General features: G+C 40.7%; 1 protein-coding gene across 3 annotated transcripts in view; it reads right to left on the reverse strand.

The window, feature by feature from the left end:
• Positions 1-27508, reverse strand: part of alcama (activated leukocyte cell adhesion molecule a) — an 88778-nt gene that overhangs the window by 22090 nt on the left and 39180 nt on the right. For all 3 annotated transcript variants that reach the window (XM_080436518.1, XM_080436519.1, XM_080436520.1), the window contains exons 2-5: positions 20112-20218; positions 18769-18988; positions 18283-18347; positions 434-521 (exon numbers count right to left, since the gene is read on the reverse strand). In XM_080436518.1, the coding sequence (XP_080292644.1) occupies positions 434-521; positions 18283-18347; positions 18769-18988; positions 20112-20218 (480 nt within the window). The remainder of the gene's footprint in view (positions 1-433; positions 522-18282; positions 18348-18768; positions 18989-20111; positions 20219-27508) is intronic.

A 27508-nucleotide genomic window follows, 5' to 3' on the forward strand; every position in this document is an offset into this window, starting at 1 on the left:
TGTGTTTGTGGATTTTATAAATATTGAACCAATGATAAGTATTCACAAAAGCTTGTGACTAAACAATAACTACTTTGGAACACTTTCTTTTTCCCATTTTCTGAAAAGTAACAGTGTCAGATATACAATGTTGAAAAGCAACGTAAAGTTTTGCCAGCACTGTTAAGAGAAAAACTGTGATGTGTTAAAACGGGAGATGAGAAAATACTAATGTGGCATATTATCAACATCATGAAAGAGGTGATACATTTCAGTAGGTATGATGACATAATAGAGAATGATACTCTGATATTTTCAACTTGAAATAATAACAGTGAAAATACCCTAGCAGTCCCTCGGGGGCTTTCTGTCAGTGACTTAAGTTACGACACTGTGTGTCATGACCGTTTTACTGGGTGTGTCCGTAAACAGAATGTCATGTCATTTGATTTACCTTTCCCGTCAGCTACCAATGGCTTCCCATTCTTTTGCCATGTGATATTAGCAGCAGGGTTGGCATCCTTCGAAACACATGTCCCCAACTGGGAAAATAAAAATAAATACAAAACACATTTTAATAATAATAATTCACCAAAGCGATCCACCCGACAAATGACAAATCCATTATGTACTAGGAAATGTCATTAAAATAAACACAAAACTAACACATTTGACCATGTAACAATGACAATAGGCATTCAGAAGATAATGAGAAATTACAATTTCAATATCCTTGGATGTGTGTATTGTAAAGTTGTTATTATAAGTCATTTTGGCATTCCAATGTTGACTATGAGCTACATAATGTCATTTGATGTGATGAAAAAAAAAATAGAAAAACGATTTTTGGCCATGTAACAATGACAATATTCATGCAGAAGATAATGACAAATTCCAATTTCGATATCCTTGTCGTGTGTACTGTAAAGTTGTGTCATTTTGGCATTCCAATATGGACTATGAGCTAGTTAATTACCGTAACCCATCAAGACCGGGAAAGCATCTGTGTCTTTTATATTTTAGCATTGGCTATTAAAAAATAGCAGATGTACAAGCTCACAGTGCGTCACTTCGTACCGCGATGTGAGCTTGTACATCTGCTATTTAAAAAAAAAATAAAAAAGATCTTGAATGTTTTTGAGAAAAGAAAAGTTTGAGAACTACTGACTTAGAACTGGGCACTTGTAGAATCGGCCTCAGGTCTTCATGGGATAATACAAATAGACATTCTACTGAAGGGGAAACGGTTTAACATTTCCCGCACACATATTGACTCTCTGTCACTGAAGGTGTGAAGGTCACCAACAGTACCAATAAGTCACATGTGAAATGAGTAAACACAGCATGACATCATTCCACTCCAGTGCGTAGTGCATACATACACAGGGAAATCCTCAGTGTTCATTTAGTCCTTTGTACCTCTGAGAGAGTGTACCAATGTGACGGGTCCATTTGGTTACATTTTGTACACTCTCACAGAGTTAAAGGAACACTTTTTCAGTTTTCAGCCTTATCTTCATATCATTTCTCTAAAAGATGGCACTGTGTCTGTCTACTATGTCAGTTCAGAAAGCTATTATAGCTATCCTATGTTCTATGTCCTACCAAATACATCAACTGTGTTCATTTAATTGATGAAAGAACAATGGCTTCTATTTCAGTGGGCTAACTTTCCGGCAAGAGGAAAGGCTGCAATTTCCATCAGCTTTGAATCCCCACCAATGCTTGGCTGCGCGTGGGTGTCACGCTCCGAAAATAGCCGATCTACAAGCTCACAACGAACTATAAATCAGACATTACGACACCATCAATGACTGCCAAAATAAATGTTTGATGACTAAATCAACTGTACATTTTGTTGACTACAATCTTATACTATTTAATCAACTAAAATTAGACTAAAACTAAAACATTTCTGATACTGAAATATGACTAAATGGAATTTTAACACACTCACCGCCAAAGGGGAGAATTCTCCCCTTTGCAGTCAATGGTGTTTACCGCCAAAGGGGAGAATTATCCCCTTTTTGTCTTTTTTTTTTATTTTCTAAAATCTAAAATGTTTCTCTAATTCTTTTGTATTATTTTTTTTCGTTATTCACAACGAATTAGGAGATTAAAAAATAAATAAAAAATCCATTCACTTCAATGTTAAAAAATAAACTAATAATTCACATTTCTTCTATAAAAGATCATTAAAAACGCTGGCAGTGAGTGAGTACATTATGAATAAATTCTGGCAGTCAGACAAAAGACTATGACTAAAACTAAATGGAATTTTAATCAAAAGACTATGACTAAAACTAAATGGAATTTTATTCAAAAGACTATGACTAAAACTAAATCAAAATTTGCGGTGAAAATTAACACTGATTACACGTCCCTGTGTACTTTCTGTTTTGCTTCTGTGTAATAGTGTCATAAGACCAACGTGGGCTTGTCCTGTGGCATTTCCTGTGACACATTGTGTGGTTTGAGTTTTAGGAGCATGATGTCATGGACTTATAGGTAACTATAGCCGTCTTTGTGGCAACGTAGGTGACTAATTCTTTGACTCACAGTACAGCTGTGTCAAAGGCTGGGGGGAGGTTATTATGCCACATTCACATTTCATGTGTTTTGAGCGTGCATGTCTTCTGACTCTGGTTCGGTTCCCCTTTATTACACGTACATGTCACAGTATACACATTCATAACACAAGTGTGGATAGACGGGGACATTTCAGCTTTTCTCCCCCACCCCCCACCCAGATGATTGCAGTGTGTGTGTGTGTGTGTGTGTGTGTGTGTGTGTGTGTGTGTGTGTGTGTGTGTGTGTGTGTGTGTGTGTGTGTGTGTGTGTGTGTGTGTGTGAGTGAGTGCGTGCATGCGTACGTGAGAGTGTGTGTGAGAGAGAGTGTGAGAGGGAGAAAGAGAGAGATATAGAAGGAGAGAGAGAGAGAGAGAGAGAGAGAGAGAGAGAGAGAGAGAGAGAGAGAGAGAGAGAGAGAGGGAGGGAGAGAGAGAGAGAGGGAGAGAGAGAGAGAGATGGAGATGGAGAATCACTTTAAACCTAGGTCACACAGCAAACTCCTCGGTGTTAATTTAATGCTGAGAGCTCTCAGTGGATTTTACTGTGCAATTAAAATTAATTAATAGTAAAGAAAATATAACTATCTGGTGATATTTCTCCACAGAGGGAACTTGGATACACGGGATGGACAGGGGAATTATAGCTATTCACCCCCACATCCCTCAGATAGATAATTGCAGGTTGTCTGTGTCTGATTGTGTGTGTGTGTGTGTGTGTGTGTGTGTGTGTGTGTGTGTGTGTGTGTGTGTGTGTGTGTGTGTGTGTGTGTGTGTGTGTGTGTGTGTGTGTGTGTGTGTGTGTGTGTGTGTGCGTGTGCGTGCGTGCATGCGTGCATTCATGCGTGTGCGCGAGTGTGAGTGTGTAGGCATTGAGGCATTTTTGTCTGTCAGAGAGGTGCAGGCTTCTCTCTCTGCTTTGGCAAAACACAATGGTTTGCATTCCTAAGTGTCACTTAGCTTGGACCAAGAAGGTCCTTATTTCAGTGACACCCCGCCGCACCCCCACCCCCCCACCAAGAGACCTCAGCACTTTTTACCAAATGGAGAGAAGATTGAGGGGCAGAAAATTCCATTATTGCAAAGGAAATGCCTCATCAATACAAAATGCCACAAAATAATTTGGGGTGCAGCTGTGGACCTGTATGCAAACCGCTCCCTTGGTAGGCGTTGTGTGTCTTGTCCATGTGTGGGTGCTTGTTTATTTATAAATGAGAGTTTGTCCAAGTGAATTGCAGTCAATGTGTGTGTGTATTTACGATGATTAATCTCTGTTTAAGTAGAGTATGCTTACACAGGAGAGGAGAGGAGAGGAGAGGAGAGGAGAGGAGAGGAGAGGAGAGGAGAGGAGAGGAGAGGAGAGGAGAGGAGAGGAGAGGAGAGGAGAGGAGAGGAGAGGAGAGGAGAGGAGAGAGGAGAAGTGCACAGAACATGTCACATGATGAGATTAACAAAATCATTCAACCTATACTGTAGCTTATTGAACATTCAAAGGACAGTTTGAGGCCACACACCTCTACATGCACGTATGCATGCGTAGGCGTCCACACACACACACACACACACACACACACACACACACACACACACACACACACACACACACACACACACACACACACACACACACACACGTCTCACACACACACACACACACACACACACACACACACACACACACATGTTTGTTTAGACTACTTTTGGGTACGGATGTCAGGACACCCCCCTTTCGGGGGCTACCCTTTCTGAATGGGTTAGAGAGAAGCTGTGACCACTGTTGGTGTTCAGAGGGTGCCCACTTTACCAATATGTCTTGATATTTTTGATTTAAGCTTTATTTTAAAAGTATGATTTTTTACCCTGAGATTGGGGACAATCATATTTAACCCACTTTTCGGGACTTGGGCGGGGCTTATTTCACACAACAGGAAGTCACCTTTGGGGCTTTGGTCTATACACACAGCCTACTTTAAGCCACCTTTGGGGTTCTGGGGACATATCCTGGCTGCTCTATACTGCACTTTTCAGTGATATCATCTGTTTATGCTATGTCACTAAAATGTGGAATGCCCTACCAAAGGCTCTAAAGGAGAATAAATCCCTACTCTCCTTCAAAACCGCCCTAAAAGAGCACCTACAGGAGGTTGCAAATTGAAACTGGCCCCTGTAAAAAAAAACATAGCCTCCCACCCCCGACCTGTTTCACTGTAAATAGTCCTCTTCAATTTTTTTATTTTATTTTTGTAAATAACTATTACATGCTGTTCCACATAGTGTTGCTGTTTATCTGATCAATGTTTCTATGAATTGAGTACAAAGGACCACAATTGAAACAAGCTTGGCTTTTTGTGTAGATCCTTTTAGCAGACCTTGTATTCTAAACTGTTTAAGCTTTTTTGTTTGCAAACTGCTAATAAAGTATTCAATCAATCAATCAATCAATGCCTTCTCTGTATTGTCACTTTCCATGTCACAAGCATGTCACTGTTCAAAAAGAACTAGGGCCTGTTTCACAAAGGGTAGATTAGGATTTAGCAGATATCCTGGCTTAAACAAGCCAGGCTCAGCCATGACTCGGTTTCACGAAGGAAATCCCGCTTTAGTTATCATGGAAACTTAGCTGTGAAGTTAGCTTGCTCCGGACCAGGATAACGGCCAAGCTTTATTAATCCGTGTCCTGTTGTTCAAGTTTTGTGAAACAGCTTTGGGGTATTAGGCTATACACAAACTACTGTAAGCCACCTTTGAGGTATTAGGCTATACACAAACTACTGTAAGCCACCTTTGGGGTATTAGGCTATACACAAACTACTGTAAGCCACCTTTGGGGTATTAGGCTAGTATACACAAACTATTGTAAGCCACCTTTGGGGTATTAGGCTATACACAAACTACTGTAAGCCACCTTTGGGGTATTAGGCTAGTATACACAAACTACTGTAAGCCACCTTTGGGGTATTAGGCTATACACAAACTACTGTAAGCCACCTTTGGGGTATTAGGCTAGTATACACAAACTACTGTAAGCCACCTTTGGGGTATTAGGTTATACACAAACTACTATAAGCCACCTTTGGGGTATTAGGCTAGTATACACAAACTACTGTAAGCCACCTTTGGGGTATTAGGCTAGTATACACAAACTAGTGTAAGCCACCTTTGGGGTATTAGACTATACACAAACTACTGTAAGCCACCTTTGGGGTATTAGGCTATACACAAACTACTGTAAGCCACCTTTGGGGTATTAGGCTAGTATACACAAACTACTGTAAGCCACCTTTGGGGTATTAGGCTATACACAAACTACTGTAAGCCACCTTTGGGGTATTAGGCTAGTATACACAAACTACTGTAAGCCACCTTTGGGGTATTAGGTTATACACAAACTACTGTAAGCCACCTTTGGGGTATTAGGCTAGTATACACAAACTACTGTAAGCCACCTTTGGGGTATTAGGTTATACACAAACTACTGTAAGCCACCTTTGGGGTATTAGGCTAGTATACACAAACTACTGTAAGCCACCTTTGGGGTATTAGGCTATACACAAACTACTGTAAGCCACCTTTGGGGTATTAGGCTAGTATACACAAACTACTGTAAGCCACCTTTGGGGTATTAGGCTAGTATACACAAACTACTGTAAGCCACCTTTGGGGTATTAGGTTATACACAAACTACTGTAAGCCACCTTTGGGGTATTAGGCTAGTATACACAAACTACTGTAAGCCACCTTTGGGGTATTAGGCTATACACAAACTACTGTAAGCCACCTTTGGGGTATTAGGCTAGTATACACAAACTACTGTAAGCCACCTTTGGGGTATTAGGTTATACACAAACTACTGTAAGCCACCTTTGGGGTATTAGGCTAGTATACACAAACTACTGTAAGCCACCTTTGGGGTATTAGGCTATACACAAACTACTGTAAGCCACCTTTGGGGTATTAGGCTATACACAAACTACTGTAAGCCACCTTTGGGGTATTAGGCTAGTATACACAAACTACTGTAAGCCACCTTTGGGGTATTAGGCTAGTATACACAAACTACTGTAAGCCACCTTTGGGGTATTAGGTTATACACAAACTACTGTAAGCCACCTTTGGGGTATTAGGCTAGTATACACAAACTACTGTAAGCCACCTTTGGGGTATTAGGCTATACACAAACTACTGTAAGCCACCTTTGGGGTATTAGGCTAGTATACACAAACTACTGTAAGCCACCTTTGGGGTATTAGGTTATACACAAACTACTGTAAGCCACCTTTGGGGTATTAGGCTAGTATACACAAACTACTGTAAGCCACCTTTGGGGTATTAGGCTATACACAAACTACTGTAAGCCACCTTTGGGGTATTAGGCTAGTATACACAAACTACTGTAAGCCACCTTTGGGGTATTAGGCTATACACAAACTACTGTAAGCCACCTTTGGGGTATTAGGCTAGTATACACAAGCTACTGTAAGCCACCTTTGGGGTATTAGGCTATACACAAACTACTGTAAGCCACCTTTGGGGTATTAGGCTAGTATACACAAAGTACTGTAAGACACCTTTGGGGTATTAGGCTAGTATACACAAACTACTGTAAGCCACCTTTGGGGTATTAGGCTATACACAAACTACTGTAAGCCACCTTTGGGGTATTAGGCTATACACAAACTACTGTAAGCCACCTTTGGGGTATTAGGCTAGTATACACAAACTGCTGTAAGCCACCTTTGGGGTATTAGGCTATACACAAACTGCTGTAAGACACCTTTGGGGTATTAGGCTATACACAAACTACTGTAAGCCACCTTTGGGGTATTAGGCTATACACAAACTACTGTAAGCCACCTTTGGGATATTAGGCTAGTATACACAAACTACTGTAAGCCACCTTTGGGGTATTAGGCTATACACAAACTACTGTAAGCCACCTTTGGGGTATTAGGCTAGTATACACAAACTATTGTAAGCCACCTTTGGGGTATTAGGCTATACACAAACTACTGTAAGCCACCTTTGGGGTATTAGGCTAGTATACACAAACTACTGTAAGCCACCTTTGGGGTATTAGGCTATACACAAACTACTGTAAGCCACCTTTGGGGTATTAGGCTAGTATACACAAACTACTGTAAGCCACCTTTGGGGTATTAGGTTATACACAAACTACTATAAGCCACCTTTGGGGTATTAGGCTAGTATACACAAACTACTGTAAGCCACCTTTGGGGTATTAGGCTAGTATACACAAACTAGTGTAAGCCACCTTTGGGGTATTAGACTATACACAAACTACTGTAAGCCACCTTTGGGGTATTAGGCTATACACAAACTACTGTAAGCCACCTTTGGGGTATTAGGCTAGTATACACAAACTACTGTAAGCCACCTTTGGGGTATTAGGCTAGTATACACAAACTACTGTAAGCCACCTTTGGGGTATGAGGCTATACACAAACTACTGTAAGCCACCTTTGGGGTATTAGGCTAGTATACACAAACTACTGTAAGCCACCTTTGGGGTATTAGGCTAGTATACACAAACTACTGTAAGCCACCTTTGGGGTATTAGGCTATACACAAACTACTGTAAGCCACCTTTGGGGTATTAGGCTAGTATACACAAACTGCTGTAAGACACCTTTGGGGTATTAGGTTATACACAAACTACTGTAAGCCACCTTTGGGGTATTAGGCTAGTATACACAAACTACTGTAAGCCACCTTTGGGGTATTAGGCTATACACAAACTACTGTAAGCCACCTTTGGGGTATTAGGCTAGTATACACAAACTGCTGTAAGACACCTTTGGGGTATTAGGTTATACACAAACTACTGTAAGCCACCTTTGGGGTATTAGGCTAGTATACACAAACTACTGTAAGCCACCTTTGGGGTATTAGGCTATACACAAACTACTGTAAGCCACCTTTGGGGTATTAGGCTAGTATACACAAACTGCTGTAAGACACCTTTGGGGTATTAGGTTATACACAAACTACTGTAAGCCACCTTTGGGGTATTAGGTTATACACAAACTGATAGATTGTGGGGTCTACTTTTCTCAAATCACAAACACAGGAAGTACATTTTGGGGTCAATGCATTTTATTAATTGTAGGATATATTTGTTTTAACTGAACGCAGATGTACAAGCTCTTGTGAAGACATGCAGAACATTAAACCAACAGCTACGTATTAGCCACTCTGGATAGTGGACAAAAAGGTAATTTCTGGGCCTTGATAATGGTGCAAACTGGACTATATAAAGGGATATGTTCAGATTAACCACATGAACTCCAGCGTTTCTATTCTGGACATATCAAAATAAGCGAGCAGTCGACACAAATAGGCAAACTACAAGACCAGTATAACATGCACCCCCACAACAGCACATTTTCCTCCAGCCCCATTAACTCACTCACTGCCAATGACGTGTTGACATTTGTTTGGGAAAAACACATGCACCATTCTTTACAGTTTGGCTGCACAACTGTTACAACTGGTACATCTTCGTGTTACTGTCTTACTGAGCTTATTGTTGTTTGGATATCATGGAAGACCAATTTCTCTAAAGTCTGAGGTCTCATTATTCCTTGATGTGCTTGATACACACATCCATCCCCAATTGAAAATATAGTGTCAGGTTTTAATTTTGCCTGCAGTCTCCTGCCTGCAGGATATCTGCAAACAATTTCACACAGTGATCTGGGAATTACTGTGGATCAATATGAAGTCCAGAAGATATTTGCACATACATGTACAAGGCCTCAGGTCCAGACGTGATATGTGGCCGGCTGCTGCATTCATGCAGTCAGGAACTTGCAGAGGCTTGGTGTCCCATCTACCAAAAGTCACTGCACTCACTTACGGTTCCGTCCATCTGGAAAGATTCTACTATAATCCCTGTTCCCAAAAAGGCCTGCTGCAAGGAAAATAATGACTACCGCCCAGTCGCTTTGACTTCAGTAATTATGAAGTGTTTTGAGAAAATCATTGTCAGTCTATTGAAGGCAGCGGTTGGTTGTTCATTGGATACTTTTCAGTTTGCTTACAGGAGTAACAGGTGTATAGAGGATACAGTTTTGGCCTTGGATTAATTTCTTTTGAAACACTTGGAAAATAACAAAGCTTATGCACGCCTTCTTCTTGTAGATTTTAGCTCAGCATTTAATACAATACAGTCACATCTCTTAATTAAGAGGTTGAGGGACCATAATGTCCATCCCCTTATCATCAGGTGGTATTATTCCTTTTTAACTGAACGTACTCAAAGGGTCAGTGTGAATGGTACTTTGTCAGAGCCCAGAACCTTAAGTACTGGAGCACCTCAGGGCTGCGTTAGCTCACCGGTCCTTTTTACTTTGTACACAAATGAGTGTAGAAGTGGGAACCCGAATAATTACATCATAAAATTCTCGGATGATACTGCCATCTTATCCCCACTGGATAAGGATAGAGATTTAGCTGACTATTTTTTAGAGGTACAGAGGTTTGTAAAATGGTGTGATGACAACCACCTTGTTCTTGACGTTAGGAAGACACAGGAGATGGTGTTCGACCCCATGAGCATTGGTGACCACAGGCCCGTGGTCATTCATGACTCGACCATCTCACAGGTTTCTTCATATAAATACTTGGGCATTTTTATTGACAACTCACTAACCTGGAATACACGTGGACAGTCTCTGTAGTAAACTACAATGTTTTACATGGAAAGTTTGAACTTCTGCCTTCTGGTAGAGGGTACAGTGAACCAAAGTGGAAGTATATTGGGTTTAAAAAATCGTTTGTACCAGCATCAACTCAAATGTTGAACGAGGCTCTGAAACAGCACTGACTGAGAGATTTGATTGATCACTATTTGTGCACTTGTGTAATGTTGTGTCCCCCCTCTGGATGTATTTCTACTATGTCTTTTGTCATTGATGTCTTGTGTGTGGCTGCAGCAGGGGTGAAAGCCCAAGACAAATTTCCCTTGTGGACAATAAAGTTTACCTTGACCTTGACCTTGATGGGACCCCCCCCTTCCTACCAGACTACAGAACCCCTTTGAAAAAGCAAGGACTGTCCCTTTTTCTTCCATTCTGGTTGATTTGAGGGCATGTCAGCAGATGACAAGCCAACAGGTGCCTCTAATTAGCCTCTGATTGGCCCTGGTATCACTTGAATGGTTCACAGGGTGCAGAAGGCAGTGTGAAACACTATATGTTGAAAACTAACATGGGCAACTCTCCTGCCATCCCCAAAGTACCAAAATATTATTTACATGTAAAATTGCATTTACTGTTCATGGCACCATTAGGTGTAAAGACCACAAGATCAACATTCCCACCCCAATTGTATAGTTCCAAACCATGTGACTTCAATTCCATGCTTAGGTTCTGTGTTGCTAAGTTGCTTAGAGCGTGTGATTGTATTACGGAGATTAGTGGGGTAAGGGCAAAAATGTATGCCTCCTCTCAGCATCCAACACTGCTGCTTTTCACTCTGAGTCTGAACAAACATTTTCCACTTCTGTGTCTCTCCTTCTAATCAGTGATTGACACCAGCTGCTGACTGGTGTAAAAATGTAGACCTGTCCACTTAAAGCCCAATCGGGGACATTTTAGTGGGGGAGGGGTGGAAGCGTAGTTGTATTCACCTAGCCTGTGGTGGACATAAATCATCCACCATGAAAATGTGTCCTGGGCTTTATTGTAAAGGCAAAAGCAAATTAACAGGTAGAACACATGAGTCCTGCAACAGATTTTAAAACACAAGTACGGTGTGTAGTCAAAGAGGGCAGGGAGCTCTACTACTATTAGCTGATAAGATGAGAGGGTGTATTATCCCACGTGTGTGACCACCACTGATGAGCTGGTATAGAGACATCTTATTTGCTGGATTCTACTCAAACCGACTGTTCATGGCACCATTAGGTGTTAAGACCACAAGATCAACATTCTCACCCCAACTGTATAGTCCCAAACCATGTGCCTTGTCAAGTGGTCCCCAATCAACTGGTGTGTATTCTGAAAAATGTCCCCAAAAGTTGCCTAAACAAACGCTTGTATTCCAGGGAGAGGGGCAAAAACCTAAACCAAAAGACCTGTCCACTTAAGACCGATTGGGGACACTTTAGTGGGGGGAAGGAAAACAAATCTGGATTTCTTTGCTTTCACTCAATTTAGAAATTTAGATTTTGGACTCGAAGTCTGTGTTGATGTCCATAAATGAATCTCTTGCCATAATTAAATTACGCAAACTTTTCTCATTTGCATAATTTGCATACAATATGTACTAATTGGGCCAAAACCAGGAAATATTATATAATATATTTTTGCTTGTAGTGAATTCAGGAAGATGATCATTAATCATTCATCTAGATCCATGTCTAATGTCCATTTAAAAGTGTCACAATATGAATTATTTCAAAAATAAACTCATAATGCCGACCCTGAATGTTGCGTAATACGTAAACAATGTTTTTATGAGCACCTGCCAACATTCTCAATGGCAAATCCTGGACAAATACACTTCGTGCATATCGGATACTTCTTTCCAATACGTCGTCCTCCAAGATTTTCTGAAAGATGGACCATAGACTGATGGTGCTATATCAGAATATCTGGACATGGCACGTGAGCACCCTACTGGTAGACTCTGGGTGGACTGCCTGGTTTGTCCTACCTTTATTGCACTGCGTTTACTTTGTGCAGAGAGAGGGGGATACTTCCTCCTACAGCAACACTGCCTCAAGCAGATGGTCCTGTACTTCTTTGCTGCTGGGCACCATAAGTATGCATGGTACATCACCTGGTACCTCAAGATGGTGCAAAATCTTCCACATGAGGCCAAGCAGGATCTTTTAGCTGGGGCTCATGTCTGCCGCCACTCTGACGGTGGAACTGCTGTACCTGCTGACCAGTTTGGTGTGCAGACTTACATTAAACAAGGGAAAGGACAAGGTGGTTTGAAAGGCCTCTCAACCAATGAACAACAAGTTGCAGTGTGGACCAATTCCTTATTTGTTCCCATCTTTCCCAGATAGTGGAAGAAATGTACACAAGTCAGGAAACGGCAGATAATCCAGAGGAGGAATATGCACATGTGGAAGGAAAGGAGAATCAGAGTTGTGGGAAACATGAGGAGAAAGGTGAGAGACACAGAGAGCTGGATCAATGGGATTGTGTTAAAATCATGGAGGAGTTCCAGAAACACTCTCATCCCTTGAAAGATAATCAGAAAGTCCTGTACAACATTGTGAATGGACAGGTGGCTCAAAACTCTGTGAATGCGTAGAATGCTCTTCAGATTGGTGAACAGCAGAGCCATGACTTTGTAGCGTCTCTTCCAGAAGGCTTCCATAACACTATTGAGAAGAGAGTACCATGGAGGTGATGAAGAAAGCCGTCACTGGCAAGGCAGTTTATGACATGGAGGTCCTTTGCTCGACTCTTAGTCGTAGGCATAGCAGTGTGGCATAGATTTGAAAGATGTCTTTGATCATGAGCTCAGCCCTGTTCCACCATCACTGATCGATGAATATGGTTGCCTGAGATAGGGTGCTCTACCACATTGTCTGGCCTGTGGCAGGTACAATTGGGGACATTGCCTCTAGCATTAAATCACGCCTCAACAAAGCCTACACTGCAGTTGGAACTGATGAGATATTTGTCATCTTTGACCATTAAAGTGATGAGCTGTGATGAAGAGCGCATCAAACAAGATGCAGCTATCATGCCTTCTTTGCACATATGACCTCACTGCTGATAAGATCCTGTTGTGAATAACATGGACTGCATCGTAAACCATGAGGAGGCTGACATCACCCTCATTAGCTACGTGCTGCAAGCTGCTGGAGCAGGGGCACATACCATACAAATCTTAAGTGATGACACAGATGTATTTGTCCTGTTAGTGTGCTGGGTTTGGAAGGCCAATGTTCATTCTGCAGTGCAATGGGATGGCACCATCCTGAACATAAATGCCACTGTCAGGGCATTGGGCGAGAAATGCCAGGGTCTCCTGGGGATGCATGCCCTGTCAGGATGTGCTGTATCCTACGCCTGTGGAAAGGGCAAGGTATCTGCCCTGAGAGTACTCCTGGGAAGTGGCATGCCTGGTCTGAATACAGTGCATGGGGAACCTAATGCCACTCACAGTGATCTAAAAGATACAGGTACAGAGTTACACTGTTTGGGATGAAGAAGGCCAAGAGTATGAATACTGTTCACTACCAGGTCTATAGACAGAGGGGGAAAAAACACCAGAGCCTCCAACTGATGCTGCACATAATGCATGCTCATCTCCAGGTTATATTGTGTGTGAGGTTCTAAATTAACTTCTGAGATAAGTGTGAGGTTCTAAATTTACTTAATGAATGTATTGCTGTTTCTAGTATTTGGTGATTTATTATTAGCTAATATCATACATTATGTTAATGGTTGGAATGTCACAATCTACATGTTTTTACCTTTCAAATGAGTTGTGAAGAAGAACAGACACTACCATTAGCAGAAAAAAGACAACAGTTCTGAGGCAGTTGATTCACCCTCTTGTCCTGCTACATATCACCCTTTAATTTGCACTTAAGTGAAGATGTTTTATTTTTTGTTAATAAAAAAGTTAAATGGTGCCATTGAAAATTATGCTGTTAATGTTATTTTTTTTACTGATCAATGTTGAGAATAGTTTTTACAGTGTGGACTTGTTTAATGCTTTGGAGACATACTGTGCTGTCAAAAGCCTAAATAAGAAAGACACTTTTATTTTGAAAGCAAGACTGAGAGAGACAGTCTTGCTTTCAAAATGCTCATTTGAACATTTTCATGGTGGATGATTGATGTCCACCACAGGCTGGGTGAATACAACTACGCTTCCACCCCTCCCCCACTAAAATGTCCCCGATTGGGCTTTAAGTGGACAGGTCTACATTTTTACACCAGTCAGCAGCTGGTGTCAATCACTGATTAGAAGGAGAGACACTGAAGTGGAAAATGTTTGTTCAGAGTGAAAAGCAGCAGTGTTGGATGCTGAGAGGATTCTTGAAGATGGATGGATGGATGGATGGATGGATGGATGGATGGAATCAAAATTGAAGCTGGGAAGACTGGACCTTATCAAGCCATCGAGGGGAATGCCACTGGTGCGATAAGTGTTTCTTTTAGTGTGTATTATGTCTTTGCTTAATTCTACTGCTGTTGCTTATGTATGATGCTGTTACTTATGTGTTTGCTGCTAATGCTGGAACACATATCACTGCTATAATTTATGATATTTGATTGAAAACGCATATAGGCTTAATACAGTTAATGCTCTTGATGAATGTTTATTTTGTTAATATGACCAGATTATGTGAAAGTACTGTGATAGTACATTGATTCATAACTTAATTTTGAGTGATTGAATTTGATTGTTTGTACATTCCCTCTGTTGGCTAAGCCATGTTTCAAGTTTGGGCAGAAGATTCATATACAATCCCAGAAAAGTTGACACATACTGTATGTGACTACATGGAACTTGTATTTGGGGGAGAGATCGCCCTCTTGTCATCAATGAGTAGGCCTCATGTTACCCAAAGTTGTATTTTAACCACAATCCACATCCATGTCAAACTGTCCCTATTTTAGGCTAATGAACAGTAGTTTAAGTAATGAGTCTAGCTGATAATGTTATTTATACAAAGGAAGAACAAGCATCCAAAGAGCAACATACTATTAGCTCAGCAAGTGTAATGTATTTTGAAAAATGTCCCCAAAAGTTGCCTAACAAACGCAGCTGCATGTGTGCACATTTTTTCATTTTTTTTTGTTGTAAGAGGCTTAGCAGAGTGAGTCAGCAGAACCAAGGACGAGTGTTTTTGATGAATCTAACAGGTTAAAAATGGAGTTTGAAGTTATAATGGGTTTGTATAGGAAGGGGGCGTGTCTGATAATATGATTATCAAATATCTAAATACTAAATCAAGCAACTTAAAAACGGTCTGGGGGGCTTACAAAAGCCTGAGTAGACGATAAAATGACCCAAAGTTTTTTTGAAAGTGAAATATCCCTTTAAGGGCCATTCCCACTGAGCACTATAACTATAAAGATAACTATAACTATATTGTTCACCATTGTATATTTTTTTAAAGTTGGTGTGAACACTGCCATCCACTTGACTTAAAAAACAAAATTTAAAACTATACTTTTTATAGTTATAGTTATAGTGCTCAGTGGGACTGGCCCTTTAGAGTGGAGGAGAGAGTATCCCAATTAAAAATGTACTTAGTTCACAGGATTAGAAGTAAGGTAGCACCCAAGTATTTCTGTGATTACTTTAACAAGGTTAGTGATACTCACAGGCATTTCACCTACTGATTTTAAGCCCTACAAATTTGACAACAATCTGGGAAAAACATCTTTCATATACTCGGCAGCAGTTCAGTGGAAAGATTTACCTTCCAGCCTCAAATTGACCAGTTCCTTTCACAAATTATTGTGAAATTTGCATTAAAGAGATGGCTGGCCATTAACATTAATTAATTTTAAATGAAGCACTTCAATGTATTTTTTAAAAGCGCAAAAAGAGGGATTTTGTTTAGTTTGTTTTATTTTTGTGTTTTCTGTTACCGTCTTAGTTTTGTATTTGTTAGGTTTTCTGCTAGCTAATTTCTGCCTGGCAACCGGGACACAGGAAGTCAACAGAAATAAATTTTATGATTGCAACTTTTCACACTTTCACTAGGGGGCAATGTAGAGCACACACTCCTGAGGTGGTTTGGGGGCGGGGTTATACACAAAACATACACAAAAACCTTAAAAATAAGGACATTTGGGGACAATTGTAATTTTAAGTGCTAAGGCCCTTTTGGAGCATGGGGAATATGATTACAATTAAATATAAGGATTTCCCTTTGGGGACGGTAAATTTCGTCCCCGATTTTCAAGTGGTCCCCAATCAACTGGTGTGTATTCTGAAAAATGTCCCCAAAAGTTGCCTAAACAAACACACACACACACACACACACACACACACACACACACACACACACACACACACACACACACACACACACACACACAAACACACTCACACACTCTTGACAGTGTCAGCTGTTTTGTAAAGACAAACTTTAGAAAGGGGGAGCTACTGCTGCTAGCGTAACTCAAGAAAAGTTTATATAAGCCAAGGGCGAGAAACGTTCTGAGAATGTATATTGTGTGATTTGGTTTGGACTCCAGAAATCTTCTAGCCAAGGTTGCACTGAGCACATTCTTTTGAGAGCTACATTCGGATATACTGTTCTGTCTGTTCAGTTGTACACTGTAAATTTGCCTGTCAAAATTGTAGCAATATTATTGATATTCAATGTTTACACATCTAAGCCAGCTCAATGATAAAGGTTCAAGGTGATCTTCATTGCCACATCTTGTGTACATATGAGCAAAACGTATTTGTTATTTTTGTGCTCAAGCATATTACGTTTCTCAATAACAATTCAATAGAATTGAAAGAAGCACACATGCTGTACCCAATATCATCCTCCTCACACAAGTTATACAATTAAATCACCCTGTCCAGATGCACGCAAGCACGCACAATGTACAGACACACACACACACACACACACACACACACACACACACACACACACACACACACACACACACACACACACACACACACACACACACACACACACACACACACACACTACAAATCTTATTCACATCACATCCTCTATGTCTCCCTCGCTAGAAAGACCACAAAGCTGTTAAATAATACCTCAATGGAAAGGGAAAGAAACAGGACTTGTTTGATCCATAATGAATGTGTACACGCTGCAGGTGGTGCAATGTGCATTGCATGCTGGAGAGTGGAGGGGTGGTTGTCCAAGGTAACAACATACTCTCAAAGTGAACGTGTGTGAGACTGCTGCATGTAGCAATGTGCACAGTAGCATCCTGATTGGAAATGCTGAAGGTCCACACACACCAGAGGCGTTTGTTTCCTCTGTGCCGGATTTTTTTATTTTTTTCATACCGTTTTGTGTCATGAGTACATCCACACAGAACGCAGAATGTTACACGAGAAATGTTAACTTAGAACAAGGTTGATTTTTCACCATAAATAATGGCGTCAACCTGTATGAATGAGGCATCGATGATGTTGTTGATCGTTTATTTGTTACACCCCCAGTGAGTACAAATTATTTAGTTATATGTGTACACTCTCTGAGTTACAAATGCATACTTTAACATTGTGTACTCGCATGTGTGTGGGGCATGAAAACCATGGGTGCTTATACATTTATCAAGATACTACAAGGCTTTGAGCAAGCTAGTGACTGTTAGTCATCCACTGTCATGCAGTTGAAACAGTAACTATGCTTATTTATTTAATTTTTTTCTCCTTCAAAGTGTCCCTAACCAAGCCAGATGGAGAGAAGTGTGCTATTAAACAACTCACAATGGTGGTTTGGAGATAAATAACTGGTTTATGTGGTGCTACAGCAATAAAACATTTTTAGTACGCTTACCAGCTGGGACTTCATTAGCAGTCAACTTCCCACACTAGTTTAAGCTACGGTAGAGTATGATTTCAAAAGAATACAGTGGCTTCCCTTTTCTGGGTGCACATACGTGTGCATGCACACATGGCATTTGGGATGCCTCACACATTCATTTGTACACTTGTGTACCTGCAAACAGGGCATACGTTCACTTCTCTATTGCAGAAAGGGGATTTTAGAGTGACTTTTTACCATTGTTAGTTTATCCTTCTCCAGCATTTTGGCTTTGTCCATAATCTCAGGGGACGCCGGCTTCTCTGTAAACAAACAGAAAGAGGGTCAGTTTTAGATGAAATATACTGTGAGGAAAGTTGGGGATTCTAAAATGTCAAGGAGGAAAGACTGGCTGCTGTCTTTGCTGCTGCTTGGTAAGACTAGTGAGAAGGTCATGCGCTCATTGTGAGTTGATTTTCTGTGAAATTCAGAAGGAGGAAGTGTCCCAAAAAGAATGAAAGCTTTCAGCTTAAACAAAAGAATACCCTCAAACTCTACAAGTCTTTGCAAACGTATTTTATATGGGCTATTCCACTTGCTCCTTGAAATCCTATATATTAATTAGCCTACCCCCCCCTTATAATATGCTACAGTATTTCTCTTAGTCCAGGTAAAATCATCATTATGTTCTTAGCAACCCAACATGTGACTTGCTGTATGTTTGTATGTATGTACGGGACTTACTGTAAACCACAACAGAGAAGGGATACTCCCGGAGGTTGGATTCAGACACCACCATGCAGGTGTAGATCCTCTGGTCCTGCAGGGTGCCCTGGCTGATCAGCAGGCTGGAGTTGTCGGCCATGTCGACCCGCGTGGCATAGCTGTCGGTGGCTTGCACAATGGCTTCATTCTTGTGGGCCTGTTTGAGCATCAGGTCACCTGCAGAGCCATCATCTTGCTCCTGAAGGACGAAAGGAAGAACGATTGTGTTGATTGGGAACCACGGATCTGGGAACACTTAAAACTAGGGCTGGGACTCGATAAAAATAATTATCTAATTAATTAGAGGCTTTGTAATTAATTAATCGCAATTAATTGCATTTTAATCGCGTATCAATATTTGACCTGAGAACAGTGAAAAGCATTTTTTTCAAATGGATTTTGGCATATGTCTTTAAGTACATGTACTCAAGAACTGTACGTAAGTACAATTTCGAGGTATTTGCACTTGACTCGAGTATTTCCAATTTCTAATACTTTTACTTCTACTCCACTATATCTCAGAGGCAAATATTGTACTTTTACTCCACTACAATTATTTGAAAACTTTAGTTGCTAGTTACTTTGTAGATTTCGATTATTATTACAAAACATACAGTAACCACTTAAGCCCTATATTGGCCATTTGAAAATAGCAGCTCTACAAGCACAATGCATTGTTAGCTTATTTTTTCGCGATATTTTTTCTGTAATTAATTGATCGAAATGAACGCGATAAAGTCTCAGCCCTAGTTAAAACCCTTTTAAACCTAGGCTACACAGTCAAATCCTCAAGGTTAATCTAACTCTGAGAGTGTACGCTCTCAGAGGATGTTACTGTGTAATGAAATTGTAAATAAATAAATAATAAATAAATGTAATCCCGGATCTTGATTAAAGATATAAAGTTGATTTTAATTCTGTCAAATTCTTCCTTTCCATATTAGATTCTCAGCTCATAATTTATTGTATTGCTAATGTGTTATGCACAAGCATCCATATTTTATACATTCACACATCTGTCAAATAGTGAGAGTAATGGTACATGACAGAATAATTGATTTGTGTTTTTAATAAGGCACCACACATTGTAGAGAAAGACACTGATATGGTCATGTTCAACCCAACTTGCTTAGATTAACTTTATGTTTTCAAATATGATGCTTTGTATGGTCCTGTTAATATGAACCTTCCAGCAATATTTTTTAAAGATCCATTATTATCTGCGTAAATCTGGATCTTGACCTTCCTCATAAAATGTCTATATTCCCAAGAAAATATCTTTACAATAATGTTGACAGTATAGCAGACTAATGGATACTCACGTATTTCCATTTGGTGAACATCACTTTGTCCCCTGGTGGTGTTTCATCACTGCATGGTACTACAATGGTTTCTCCGTACAGGCCGATAACGGTTTCCAAGCTCCTCACTATGAAACAAGAAGAAAAACAGTGTGCTTTTAGACCGAGTTCTTATTGAGTACAACGTGACATCAGCCTCTGTCTCAGCAGGTTTTACCTGCAAATGAGCAGAAGATTACAGTTGTCTGAGAGGGTAGTTTGTGACCAGATAGTCACAGATTTAAATGCAGACAAGGACAATCTGGGCTGTGGAAGTGACTGAGGCACACTCTTCTCTTTAAGCAATAACACACAGAGGCTGTGATATATTGTATTATACCACAGCTGCGGGTGTTTTAGCACAAGACAAAGCAGAGTGCCTTAATAACCACTTAGCATCCTGATAGCCAATAGCGAAAATAGCCGATGGGACAATTTTGGACTACTTTCGGCTATAATGACATGGTTGAAAGTGAGTAGCCCCTCACAGCTCTGAATGTACTAATTACCAGCAATTAGCAGCAAGATTAACCCACAATTATAACCAAAAACCTTATGTTGGGAACCAAAATCTTCTGCAGTCATGGGTTATCATCATCACTATAAAACAGAATACCTATGGGTTCCAGACAGTTGGGAGTATCAATTCGTTCTTAGTGTATAACCCTTAATAACTGCAGTCATGTGGACCTTGAGCAAGGAACTTAATCAACTGCTCCAATAGAGCTATACCAGTGGTTCTCAAAGTGGGGTCTGGATGGGGGGGGGGGGTTCCAGGGGGTCCCAAGCTAACTTTACGGGTCTGTAACACCGACAGTGTACAAATGGACCCCAAATGGTTCCAGTTGTACACTATCAGTTAAATAAACACTGAGGATTTTACAGTGTAAATTGAGGTCCCAGAAATTAAAAAGAAATCTCAAATGGGGGTTAATGGCCTGATGATGCACATCAAACTGGGTGTCCTTGAAATGAGAAAGTTTGACAAACACTGAGCTATACAATGACAGACAGAGGAAGGCTATGGTAGTGCTGCATTCATAGCTTTCAGGTACAAACGGTTGTAATTCGGAGGGTGAAGAAGAGCCATAAAGAAAGGTAAACACACACTGCAGTGCAGTGTCATGGTTAAAATGGTGGTTCCATTCACAAATGCAAAGTCAACACTACTTCCCTCCCCCCATTCACTATCAATGGGTAGTGATTAAAGTAGTGAGGATGGAGGTTGCTATGGCGGCACAGTAATCTCATGTGCAATGTGGGGGGTGGGGGGAGGATTGTGGACGGGAGAAGATGGATTGAGGGAGGTCAAAGTAGAGTGAAGGGGCGGTGAGTTCTTGGTCTTCACGCTCCAACTCTTTCTCTTTGAGCTTTCAGCTAAACAGGCAGAACAAGCAAGAGGTTCAAATTCTGCTCATTCCAAAGTGGTGAGGCCCAAAAAGATATGCTGAAAGTGGCGGGCCACTGACTGAAGTGGCTTCAGGATTGTTGCTCAATGCAAGTTGTTGTTTACATAAAGTAATGTGGCAGCTACTGAAAAAAATGCTGTTGGTGTATATAATATACTGTACCAAGATCATATGTTTTACTTTGACTTTACTGCTACTGTAAATATAGAACAGGTATAACCTGAAACAAATCAATAAAACATGTAGATCATAAACATTCTTATATTATGTTACTACTGTATGTTATTTATGAGGCCGCATTATGATTATTATAATAATTAAGTAAATAACAGGGATTTAAAGGGAAGGGAAGTTTAAATGGATTATCAATTACACTCAACTCCTGAATCACATTATTGAGATTTAATTACTTTAATTACTCATCACAAAAAGAAAGTGCATCCATACTTTTGTAACTATGCAAGATTTTGCATGGTTTCCACTTTGCACTGTTCCATTGCATGCTAGATGCAATGGAACACAGCAAGAAAGGGTTTGAAACTCCCTAGTCCCTATTGTCGTAAATAATTCTTTGTGAATTCCTTTGGGTTTCAAGCCAGAAAGAGTGGGTTCAGTATACAGTAGCAGTATACAGTCACAAGCGTATATTTACTGTATATGAAAGTTTAAAAGACTTTTTTTTGTTCTGATGAAGGTCAAACAAACAGCAAGCTCCGAATAAAGCAAAGTCTGCATAGATGTATCATTTTGTGTAAAGCCCAGCCAAAGTCCCGAGTATTAATGTAACTACAATTGTAACCAAAAGGACCTCACAGGTCTTTAATGTGTAACATATAGATTTTAATATGACCCCCCAATAAGCCCTCAAGTGATGATATGGGTTAAGGGACTCTAATAAGTCAAATAAAGAATGGTCCACAAACCGCTAGATCTGTAATAAAAAAAAAGTCACAAGTATGATTTTTTTGTGAGGTAGTCTATCATATTTGTTTTTAATTGAATCCAATTAAAACAGCCACAAGTAATGCCACATATTATTCTGACATAAATGTTGTATCTTCTCCTAATGAGCTTCAACAGAGCATGAGCTTGATTTTAGTAGACCATTTGATAAATCAGATTTTCACTAAGTTCATCACAATGCATTTCCTCTCTTCATCGATTAAAGCTTAATGTTCAGAAGTTTACTTATTCTCTTCTGTTACACAAAATATTGCATTTTTTTCTTTCTGTGTAAACACAAAGTGTGTGTGTGTGTGTGTGGGGGGGGGGTAGTTTACTGATACTACCAACAAAATACAAAATTCTGGCATAAAAAACTTAAAATATGGTCCTGGCAATTTGTTCTGCCCTAGTGCTTTGTGCCACATTAGGGATGGTACAATGGTGGCAATGGAAAAAATAGCTGCATGTGATCTTTGGGTAATGCAAGGCACAAGGCATGAGGGAACTATGCACAGGGGCTAACGAACCTGCTGCTACAGAGGGAGGAAATAAACAAACCGTGTGAATTTCATTAGATTGATTTTTTTCTTCCAAAAGTAGCTGTGTGTCTCAAACCCCAGAGCACACACACACACACACACACACACACACACACACACACACGTATGTGCCTGTGGATCCGAATGAGACAGAAGAGAGATAGGGTGGGCTAAAGTTATCCCAAGGACATTTCAGACTAGTCAGGTGTTCAAGTCCTCACACTCACACACACACACATGCACACGCACACACGCACACACACGCGCACACACACACACACACACACACACACACACACACACACACACACACACACACACACACAGGTTTATCATATCTCAGGGCTTGTGTAAACAAGGCTGTGCTGGAGGTGTTTACTCTGTACCTACGCAGGTGTAGAGTGTCATAGCAACAGGTTATGAAGGGGATAAGGGAGGTAGGCGAGGACGGTAGGAAAGGAGATGTGCAAACAGCTCAGTTTCTTCCCCACAACAAAGCAATAGGACTCCTGCTTAAAGCATTTAAAGCGCCATTAGCACAGTGGTAGGAGAAGCCAGCATCACCACCAGGATAAAGTAATTGGGAATAGCAAGGCTTCGCATAATACTAAGACTGAAACATAATAGTCAAACTTTGTCAAACATTCTCCAAAAATTTAGAATACGATTGTCATACGATGAAGTATAGGGCTTAAGTGGTTAAGAACATTACTAAATGTAGGTCACACTCCAAATGTATTCCTTGCCCAACACACTTTGTATTGCCTTTGGCCAAAGAGATTGGCGTTATCAAATTCAGAGATGGCGAAAATGAAAACAAAGATAGACTATTATACAGCCGTATGTTTGTCTATGTGACCACGCCACGCAAGCTCTCCAATTTCAACACACAAGTCATTCAGTATCTATGGTGTCTGGCTAACAAAAGAGGGTTCTATTTCAAGCCAGTGAGGCTCTCCTGTATAGCAAAGCATTGTTCACAAAGACAGGTTATGTCAACCTCTTATCAGCTCTTGGTGACTAAAAGCTGAAAATACAGCGAAGAGAGAAAAAGTTGAGAGAAGATATGAAATCAGAAACTTGTCAGTTTATGCACAATTTATGCATCTTGACCAGCTGGTGTAGCCAAGCAGAGGGGCAGAATGTTTTCAAGCAGCATTTTACATTACATTTCACTACATGTCATTTTGAGCAAGCTGAATATAGACAAAGTAGTTTAAGGGATGGTGAATGCAATCTGCACATTTGCCTGTTAATGGGCCAACTAAACCCGCTACTACCTGCTACTTCACTTCACTGTCAATTATAACCCCTACTAAATGGTCCTCCGGTCCAAATTATTTTTGTATTTCCAAGTATGGCTGCAGTGCACACACACCAGGAATTTGTCTCAGTGAGGTTGGTGTGCTATACAATCCCAGACATCTGTCAGCGAGGCTTGTTTGTAAGCCTCACTGCCTCGGGTAAAAAAACTGTTGAAATGGCGCAAGGAAGTGGTCCTGATCCCATATATTTCACATTATTGACTCCACTGAGAGGAACATGGCTCGCTATACGGACAGCAGTATTTCCTACATTTATTTTATTTTGTCACCTAAATACTCCCTAATCCTCACTTGTCCTCACCTCACCTCTGTTCATTCATTACTTAAAATCATTAGCGCAAGGTACACAGGAGGATGTGTAGTGCAAGGGGCCTTATCGACTTTCACATGCGCAATTAACTTGCTCAATGCACAAAATGTTTGGAGACAGATAATTGACACCTTTTGTGGTGTATGCCTCTGTCCTACAATGGTGCAAAGGTTTTAACCAATGTGGGCTACTATTATTTTTACAGGTACAATGCAAATCAATCACCCTTAAATGCTCTAAGTCAAGGAGCAAATTTTCAGCCGTATTCCCTGAAAGCGTGTCTTTGGTGTGAGAGGAAACCGCAGCACACCCATGTGAATAGATGTTCATACTCAGGACCTTCTTAGTGTGATGCAGTGGTGGGCAGTAACTAAGTACATGTATTTACTTAGTACTATACTTAAGTACATTTTTATTTTATTTTATTTGCAAGTGCATGAATTTCACTAGAAATATTGTTCTTTTGACTCCACTACATTTCTAGGAAAGGACTATAGGGATCCCAAACGTACCAAAATATATCATGAATTAACCACTTATGTTCTATATAGCCGATTTATTTATGTTCTAAATGTCAATAGAGCAATGCATTGATATTAAAAAGAATATGTACTTCGTAATTTGTACTTTTGAACACTTGAGTATTTACTTGAGTATATACTTTGTCCACCGCTGGTGTGAGGCAACAGCGTACTGTTGCATCATGAGCACCATTATGAATATTTGAAAATGCTTCTTTACCTCGAGCAAGACTGCCTTTCTCAAACTATACATGCAGCCCATTTCATGGAACAAGCATTGTTTTGTTTGCTATGGAAACTCCAGCACGACTGGTTGTGCAACAACACCCCTCCGGCAAAGTACTGTAGGCTACTCCAGAAGACATGAACATCTGTGTTAGCCCCCCTGTCACACCTTTATCATTATAAAACAAGGTGAAAACAATTTAATTTGGCCCAACGGAAGGCGTTGACATGTGTGACATGTGAAAAAGGACATTCTAGTGTACCCAAGAACAATATTCAAATGAAACAATATAATATAATATCATTTTCATGTCTTTGAGCAACACTGAATGAAAGAATATACATAAGGCTATGGAACTTAACAAGGGCAGATAGATGTCAAATTAATACAATTCATCACTTCATCTCAACATATATGTACCAGCATATACCCCAAAACATGCCAGAATATATCTGTAACAAGCAACCAATCAAACAAGATTGGAGCAGTGATTATCTAGGCCATGGATGAAGCGAAACGAATGCTGGAGATTTAAACAAATTCTTGGATACATCCCTGCCTCGTCACCCTTCAAAGAGCGAGCAAGCTAAAACAAGGAACAGTGCAGGTGTGGATTAGACGCCACTTACTCCCTCACCATGTGTGTGTATGTGTGCATGCATCTGTGTTATGGCAGCTGGGCCACCTGAAATGTCTGCAGGTGAAGGCATAAGCACTGAGCCTTCGAAACATCCTCTACACAGAGACTCCGCTCACCACGGCTGTTCCTGCTTTGGCTGCGAGAACAAAAACATCATGCAAGACTGATGCTGTCCATATCTTCAATGGTTAGGTCCCTGTATTTGTGTAGCTTGTACTAATATGGATATACTGGGGAAAAAAAAAAAAAAGCGGCAGTGCATGGGGCAGATGATTTTTGCCGAAAGGAACAGACTGCTGATTAAGTTCTACCACTGCACTATTGAGAGCATCCTGACATACTGTTGTAGAGTCGCATACACTAGTTGTTGCACCACAGCAGACAGGAAAGACCTGCGGTACGTGGATAGTGAAAACTGCTTAGAGGATCGACGGCTCCCCATTCCCAAACCTTAGAGACAACCACCCCACAAATGGGCCTCTAACTAACATCGTGAGAGACCCCTCACACTCCTCACACCCCCCTGTTCATCACTCTCCCCTCAGGCAGGCTCTCAACTGATACGCACACGAACCAGCAGGCTGAGAAACAGCTTTTTCCCCAGAGCCATGGACACGCTGCTGATCCCATAACCCCCCCCCCCCCTTCCCCACCTCCAAAACAACTACCACCTCCCCAAGGGCAATACATAACTCCTGCTACAGCAAGTGTTCATTTTCTATGGTCAATTCATCTGACTATGACTATGTTATGGTGAAACTGAAAACATATGGGAATTTTAACTTGAATCACCGGTAACTTTTAAAATTCCCAAGTGGGGAGGGTACTGGGTGACATTCCACATGACATATATTAGTTTTTGATAATTCACCTTAATGTACAGTAAATCAATCGAAATGTAAAATCTGGAATCGGCCTCAGGTCTCAATGGGTTAACATAATGAAACAGGTGAGAACCAGTTCCATCCACCACCGGCTTGCCAAGTCGGACCTTGCAGCTCGACGACGCACAAGGCCATCGGATACTCAGCGCAGGCGCTGGCCTCACGGCTCGCCCGGGCGCACAGTGGCCTTGTTTTCAAGTTATGCAAAACGTCATGCATGGAAAACCATTCTTTATTCAGTTGAGAATGAAACAAAACAAGTGCTTCCCCCTCCCTCTGGCCCATACAATCCTCAGAGCATTCTGATTCTCTCTAGTAGTGGGTGTCAGACAGTCCGTCAGCATGCTTTTTTCCCACCCAAAATACCCCGGTCTGTTGGTGATGGTCACCAGTGAATTTAAAAATCCCCAGTGGGGTGGGGAATATTTTTGGTGGAATTGATTGTTGCCCAAGTTTCTTTGCGTTCATGCAATGGCAATAAAGCATCTATCAATCTAAGCATGGGATGAACACTGTCACACGGCTTACACAGATTATGCCTTGTTCATTAATCGGTTCATTTGGTGCCTATGTATTTATG

Source organism: Gymnoscopelus braueri, assembly GCF_963280865.1.
Source record: "Gymnoscopelus braueri genome assembly, chromosome: 8".
Classification (NCBI taxonomy): Eukaryota; Metazoa; Chordata; class Actinopteri; order Myctophiformes; family Myctophidae; genus Gymnoscopelus; species Gymnoscopelus braueri.